This window comes from Malurus melanocephalus, unplaced genomic scaffold (assembly GCF_030028575.1).
Source record: "Malurus melanocephalus ecotype Western Australia unplaced genomic scaffold, MMel_1.1 scaffold_17, whole genome shotgun sequence".
NCBI lineage: Eukaryota > Metazoa > Chordata > Aves > Passeriformes > Maluridae > Malurus > Malurus melanocephalus.
This window is the reverse complement of record NW_026623249.1, coordinates 242359-249960: the sequence shown is the minus strand read 5'-3', so window position 1 is coordinate 249960 and position 7602 is coordinate 242359. Positions and strand designations below refer to the sequence as shown.

Sequence of the window (7602 nt, the reverse complement as noted above, 5' to 3'; positions counted from 1 at the left end):
AAAAAGGCACTGGAATTTTTTTTAAAATGTTTTGACATGATCATGTCTGAAAAATCACAAAATCTACATGCAAGATTTTTGTACTGCTGCAATCTAATCCTGTTCTATCGTCAGATTTTTTGTACCAGAACAAGTAATTCCTCTGTGCTGCATTAGAAAGAAGCTGAGCTTTCAGCAAGCTATACTGTGGTTTAGTTTTACTAGTGCAATGCATCAACACTAGGACTGGCATCCTAATGAGAACAAGAACTGTGCTTTCATACAAAGAGGACTAGTTCCCCCTCCAGTCTGTTTAAAATATTGTTCGCAGCTTCGGGCACACCATAGCTACAGACCCTGCTTTTCCTCACAGGAACTAATACAAATGATACAAAGTCTAGGTCAAAATCACCACCTTTCACTTTACCAGCACTCCTTGTTTTCAGCCTGCCACATGCCTTTGTGCATTGGAGAACTGTTATTAAAAACACCAGCGAGTTTCCCTGCATCTGCCCCATGTTGTTCCTCAGAGCTTGGCTCTGCTGTAGGGTGCACTTGGCCAGTGACTGCTTGCATAGTCTGCCAGAAGCAAGCCATAAGTAATTTCTTATACTCACAGATTTCTTATATATAGCAATCTCGTTGCATCCCAAAGCTCTTATCTTAGTCTGCTTGCTTCAGCACTGATATTCATTATTTTAAATCCCAGGTCAGGGGCTAGCCTGGGAGGATTTGTTTTAAAGGCCTTTAGTACAATGTGTTTATCACTGAGACCCCAAGCATATATCACCCCAGCTGAAAAAGAACAGTAGTGGAATGTTAACACAGCAGCAGATTAGAGTGTTTGTGACTGTYACAGAAGTTCTGTGTAGCAGTTATCTCACCACAAGGTAGAGCTAGACAAGAACTGTAAGAAAAGATTCACCAGAATGAAAAGTGTTCCCAGGAACAGTTCTTTCACAGGCTCTGCTCACAGGAAAAGCTCCTCAGCCTGAGGGTGGCAGATCCTAGCAAGACTGATGACAAGAACCATGTGATTATGACACATACCTGGAATACAAGAGCTCTTCAGGCATGAGAACCAAAGAGTGGTCACCATGTAATGTGAACAATATCCAAGTATTTTTTGGCAGAACATGGGGAAAATTTTACATAACAAAATATTTTTTGTTTTTCAGAAGAAAACTCCCCCCATTTCTATGCTAAAGCTTTCTATGCTGAAGTATTGAAAATGGGGAGACAATATTTAAGCCATGAAGGAGGAGAAGCCCACCTTTTCCACAGAAAGAACAAGAACAAATCAAGTATTTGTCATACCAAAGAACCATCCACTCTGCCTGAGGTTCTTGGTGCCTTTTTTTTCTCAATAAAGGTTCTGCTACTCATTTCTGCCAGCTTGTTACTGACAAAACTGAGTGTGTAATGATGAGAATTTAGGTGCCACAAATAAGATGGCCAGTGCCCCAGGGTTTATAAGAAGGGCAGAACTTCTTGACAGTGCAACAGAGCAGTTAAGTCACAAGGAAAACAAGATTATTCTATGTTATTTCTATTTCAGCCTGGGCAAAGCTGGGTTACAGCAAGTCTTGACAAACCTCCTTGTTCAAGCACAGGTTTTTGTTTTAATTAACAAATAAGCTTGGGAAAGAATTAAAACTTAATTTGTTGACTAAGGATGAGTCTATGACCTCGTTTCTCTCTTTATGCTTTCCTATTTTTCTCRTTCTGTGTATTTATTCTATTAAATATTTTATATTTAGATTGAAGAATGGGTACTGAGTGTCTTAGTCCCCTCTTCATTTGGAAGACTACTGTAACAGAAAAAGCAATGTCCTGTGCTAATACCTAACTACAGGAATTCAGCAGGCAGCCTCTAAGCCACTAATCTGAATGTAATCCAGCTACACCTTTGAGCAGCACTACAAAGGCAMAGCATGGGTATTCATCCTTACTGATACATGTGTGTTTATCTGAGTATTAGCTGGGAAATTATATAAGTTCCTATGTAACAGCACTGTTTCCCGAATATTAGCAAATCCATACATACAAAGATTGGAAGATTGTTGTGCAATTTGATTGACTTTATTGAGTAATCATCTGGTAGCTACAATGGTGAAAAGGAAGTAAAAAAAGGGAAAACTTAAAAAAAAAAAAAAAGGGAAGGAAAAAAGGGAAAACCAACTCCCTTAAAAAAAATCCAGTTCATTTTTCCCCATATTTTGGGAAACAGGCTGAAGAAAATATTCTACACTGTAGAAGACAGCTGTAACTGCTGACGTCCATGTTTTGACATTGGAACTGCAAGTCTGAAGCATWCTTGTTCTATGCTTCAACCAAAAGAGGCTTAATAGTAAGAGCATGGATACATAACCACTRTGAAGATGTTAACAACATCTTAAGGATTCTAGGATACCAATCTGGTATAATCAGCAATATACTGGGTTGCTGTGAAAGATTTGTCATTTCTTCTTAAGGTCAGCTTTCAGAGAACTTTGAAAAACAATGTTTTAACTGATTTCTTACAGTATTCCTTTGCTTGCAGAAAAGCAGGAGAATAGTTCAATAAATATTGAATACATGATCACATTTCTGACTAGATTTGATTAGTTGCATAACTTTAGCAAGATTATCACAGTGTGATCTAGTTAAGCTTTTAGGATTATATGAATACCAGCACCAAATTAATCTTGGAATCAGACAACCGAGATACTTGTGAGCTCTTATACGTCTCTGACCACTTATGCAGTTTCTCCCTGTCCCACTGCTTCAGTAAGCATTTGGTAGTTAGTGCAGCATTTTATTGACAAAGCAACACAATCTGGACAGATTCCTGGCTTCTCTCTCCTTGCAAGAATAGCATGCCACCTTGTTGAACCCCCAAGGATGCAAACTGGGATTATTCTACATAAAGTCTGCTTTTATAGCATCTGAAATAAAAACCTTTCCCCCAGAACTGCCACTGTTTTGATAGTGAATTCCATGCTGAGTTGTACAACTGGTTACTCAGTTCTTTGGCTGATTTTAAGAATTGCATTCAAAAGTTACTCTGTGTTAGAGGCATTTAGAAAATATATTTATACCTGGTATTGATACTCTTTCAAGTACTCTTTTAGTCTTGTTGGTAATGGCAGCTCCCAGATCTGATTTGTGCTCTTGTTTATAGCTATTCTGCATCGGTGTTGCAGAGATGGAGCAGACGTATAGAGGGGTTTGTTCAAGTAAAGATGAACTGTTCCATTTGAAGGTGTTTCAGTTCTGTCCTTGCACATAAGAACATAGTACTCAATCAAATGCACAACGCTGTTGAACTGCTTAAGTCTAGATCTGACACAGGTGATAGAGTCCAGTCTAAACTTGCCATCTTGATACTCTATACGTAGATTGGTTGGTCCCGCCGATGTTTTTACCGATATAGTCAGTAGATACTCTGAATGCGAACTATCCCTAACCAAAAAGGTCCCTTCGGGAGCATCCTGTAATCTTTCTTTGGCTTCAGCAACAGTCATATTGCCCCAATACCATCCTGTTAAAAGATGAGAGAAAGAAGAGATTTGTTTATTCCTGTTTGTTTAAAAAKCTGCTCTCTGGCTGATCTATTTCTAGTCACCCATGTCCTTTGTTGTTTGAAAGCTGAAGTTCTGAAGGCATAGTAAATTTTTATTTTACTATTTAAATTCATTTGTTTTACAGTGCGTCTCGTTTTGACAAAGCCTTCCAGGTCACTCTTTATTTTCCTATCTATGCATACACACGCACAAACTTTCCCGCAGCGTCCTGCGGGCCGATACGGGAGCCCCCGACCCGGCAGGCCGCCCCTGAAGCAGCACGGACGCKTCCCGCGTCTCCCCTCTGCTCTCCCGCCAGGACCAGCGCTGCGTACGGCACAGACCGGCAGCCCGCAGAACGCCCGCTYTGGGTAACTGACGAGGCTGCTGTTGAAATTAGCTTTGTCTAGCGCCCGACAGCAGAGGGGTAAGAAAACAACTTCGGCGAGGTGGCTGCGGTTCTGGCGCAGCGGCGATGAAGACAAAAAGCCYTTTCCTCCGCCCGCAGCCAAGCCCCGCATTCTACGGGGCCAGGCGAGCCGCCGCCACGCCGGCGAGCGGAGCGCAGGCACGCGGGGCTGAGGGGATGCGGCGCCGCGGCCGCCCCGGCCGGCGGCAACGCCCGGCCCTCGCCCGGCCGCAGATCCTGGGCTGCCGCCGGGCCGCGGCGCTGCCGGCGCTTTTGCTTCGGCCTCCGCCATCCGCGGAAGGTCGGAGTCGTCGCCGCCCCTCTCCGCCGCGGGAGCGCGACCCCGCAGCGCGGGGCGGCGATGGCCAAGCGTCCACCGCCGCCCGCTTCCCCTCTCGGTCCGGTGGGGCTCCCCGCCGTGCCGCTCTGCCTCCCCCGGGACGGCGCCGCCGCCCCGGGCGCTTTTCCCTTCCCGGACGCCCGGGCTTACCTGCCCGCCGCAGCTCCTCCATAGCCGCGGCCAGCTGCTCCGCCTCACGGGACTCCTCGGCAACGGGCTCCTCCGCCCCGTCGTGCCCCCAGCGCTCGCCGGACCTCTCCGCGCTCTCCAGAGACTCGGCGGAGCGCAGGGTCATGGGCGGCGGCGGCGGCGGCGGCGGGCGCGGCCCCGCTCGCACGCAGGTCGGGGGCTGCCGGCAGGAGAGGGCTGCGCTTCGCCGCCGCGGGGTTCAGCGCCGCGCTGGGCGCATGGTCCCGGCCCCCAGCCCGGGCGCCGCCTGCGAGCGGAGAGAGCGTGGTTAGCGGCGAGCCCCGCGAGAGGCGCTCCCGACGCAGAGCGTGTTTCTGGCGATGCCGCTTCGGAACTTCCCAGCATCCAGAGGAGGGACCCGAGGCGAGAGATCACCTCCCGGCGGAGCGGGGGAGGGATATATCCTCCACCCCGTCGCCCAGTCTGTCCTCGGCTCCTCTCCGCCGCGGAGTCGGCGGAACCGGCGGCGGAGAAGATGGTCTCGCTTTGTTGCAAAGGCGGACCCGCTGATGCCCCGCTCTCTCGGCTGGGGCAGGCGAACCCGCCCGGGAGCTCTGGGACTTTTGGGGAGGGAGGAGGTCGCGGGGGAGAGCCTAGAACATAAAGGTATGAGAGGAGGGGGAACCAGCGGAGCGAGGCAGAGGTCTCAGCCTCTTGCTGCCCAGGTTACACTCTGCGGTGCGTCGGAATGGTTCTATAAGACCTCACAGTAAGGTCATCCGCAAAGTCGTACCTCTAGGAACAGAAGCCCGGTGTGGGCTGTACTCCCGGGGTGGGAGACCTTCTATCGGGCAGCGGAGTACCCGAGGAGCTGCGGTGCGGGTGCGCCGGCAGCGCCAGCTCCGGGGGCTCGCCGGCTGCTTGGGAACGGAAGGAGCAGCGCGGTGGAGGACGCGATRTAATTAGCGCGGGGCAGGAAATATGCTTTTCCCCCTCCATTAAATGCTGGTATTAGGGGAAAAAAAATCTTTCCTCTTGGCTGAAGCGAACGGGAGGGCCAAAAAGAGCCTCTTTTCTCCTGGGAGCCACCGTCAAGTCAGGAGTGACATAAAGCCGGACAGTACTAGCGAGGGGGAGCCTAGCCGGCTTGGCTGGAGCGGAGGGACGGGGCTCACAGGGAAGACAGGGACCCCCCGCCGGTGCTTGCGAACCCGGGCACCCTCTGCCTCCGTGTGCGCCAGGTGAGGGGTCCTGCTGAGGTGGTTCCTCCCGTAACAAGTTCCGCGGCGCAGCTCAGAAACTTTTTCAAATTAAACTGTAGTGGCAACTGATAGGGTGCTCTGACGGGTTTTTATCCCAATATATGCAGGCGCACACGCGGGACATCCCCGGCAAAGCCCATTCCCTCCTTCCCCCCGCGCAGAAGCTCCCGCCGCCGGCTCGGGGACCGGGCACAGGTGCGCCTGTCACCGGAGAGGCTGCGGGCCCTGGGCCGACGAGCGCAGGTGAGAGCAGCCCTGTCAGCGGTGTCCGGGCGCGACCCCTTGTGAAAGGGAGGCTCCGGGAGCATCTAGCCGCGAAGCGCCGCCGCCTGCGGGAGTTCGGTGAGGACGGAAGGCTTGCGAGGCGGTGGCGGCTGGCCGCAGCGGGCGTCCCTCGGCCGAGGCGAGGAGCGCCGGAGCAGCCTRCCACCGGCTGCGGGGGAGCCTGCATCCCACAGGTCGGCAGCGCCGTAGTGGGAGCGGGGCCGCGGTTTGCAGGCTCTCGAAGAGCGGCAGGGCATCGGGGGGAGAGGGGCGATGACAAGGGGACTCACCCGGGCTCGGCGGGACGGGGAGGGGGCCGCCGCTGCCGCCGCCTGGAGGTGGGGCGGTCAGGTTGTTCTGGCTCCCGGCGGTGTCGGGGGCCCGGGGGGGACACAGCACCCGTCGCCGGGGAGAAGCGTCGAGACTGTGCTGAGGCGGACAGAGGCTGCCGGAGGAAGATGGTGCTCCTGGGGAAACAACACCCTCCGCTTCACCCCCCCCCGCCCCGGCGCGGGCGGTCTGCTCGCCTTTGATTGCGAGGCGAGGGCATCCTGCCCCCGCCGCTCCCCCCTCCCGGGATGGTTACATACAAAGGCTGCTTTCCAGGAACTTTCCAGGAACCGCATCATGTGACAGGACCCGCTCCGGCGCCTCCGCCGCGATCGCGGCCAGCCGGGGCCGACGCACCGAGCCGCCGCCCCTGTCACGCCGGGGCAGCGGTCGCCGAACGCTGCCCCGAGGTCCCCCCGCCTCCTCCTCCTCCGCCCGTGGAGCCGCGGGCGACGCGCAGGTCAGTGCCCGGGGCGGAGGGACCGAGCCGGCGGGGCCGCCCGCGGGGCACGGAGGGACCCCTGCGGGAMCCCTGCGGGAACCGGGCGAGCGCTGCAGCGCGGCCCCGTCCCCGGGGCGAGGGTGCCCGGCCTGGCCGCGCCAGCAGCCGCGGGCACCTGAGCGCGGCGGCGAGGCCCGCCTGCGGGGCCGGGAGCGCGTCAGGGGCCGCTGCCAGGAGCTCTTTGCCAGGGACTTGCGGCGGCCGAAGCTCCTGGGACACCCCACCCTGATCTCCACCCCCCTTCACCCTCCGGCGCTAAATACCTCGTTGCTACAAACAGCCATTGCCCGCCGATGCGCGCGCCGATTTCCTCCCCCTCCCCCCCTTTTAAAAAAAATAATTATTATTTTTTTTTTAATAACCACGAAGCTGTTTTTCAGCCGTAAAGATGGTTGATTGGGCCGTGGGTGCTGCTTGGTAGCCAGCCACCTTCCGTCGCTGGCCCGGCGGTCCTGAGCCGACTTTAGAAAGAGATACATACATACACACACAAATAGGAAAGAAAAGAGGGGAAACAAAGCAAAAGTAGCCATAATAGTCTCACTCCAGCCCTTGGCTGCAGGTCAGGGCTCCCTGCAAATTGCACGGCGGTGTCTGGGAGGAAGAATTGACGGGAGAAGGATTAAGGGGTGTTTTTTATTAAGGCTTCAGTAAAAAAAAAGAAAACCCAAACGTTTAAAAAAATACAAGATAATATCTTTACAAATCGGGGTGGAAGGGGGGAGGGAGCCTTTGTTATCAAAGAGGTGAATGAATATGTATTAAGCTGGACTGTCTGGCTGATGGTGCGGAGCAGCACCCCTGCACAGAGAAAGTTCCCGCAGAGAGATACTGCCTTGGGT

The 7602-nt window shown here is 53.4% G+C and overlaps 1 protein-coding gene across 7 annotated transcripts; it reads right to left on the bottom strand.

The window, feature by feature from the left end:
* Window positions 1-1209: 1209 nt before the first annotated feature.
* Window positions 1210-7049, bottom strand: SOCS2 (suppressor of cytokine signaling 2). Of its 7 annotated transcripts, none has more exons than XM_057386741.1 (4): window positions 6519-6822; window positions 4838-6395; window positions 4424-4709; window positions 1210-3502 (listed from the first exon to the last, which is right to left on the bottom strand). In XM_057386741.1, the coding sequence occupies exons 3-4, from the start codon at window positions 4566-4568 to the stop codon at window positions 3054-3056; spliced, it is 594 nt and encodes a 197-aa protein (XP_057242724.1). In that variant the 5' UTR covers window positions 4569-4709; window positions 4838-6395; window positions 6519-6822; the 3' UTR covers window positions 1210-3053. The 7 variants fall into 7 exon arrangements, with proteins under 7 accessions (XP_057242724.1, XP_057242739.1, XP_057242746.1 ...); XM_057386756.1 differs by having other exon boundaries at window positions 4424-5055; window positions 5196-6395; XM_057386763.1 differs by having other exon boundaries at window positions 4424-6109; window positions 6219-6395.
* Between the last annotated feature and the right edge of the window lie 553 nt (window positions 7050-7602).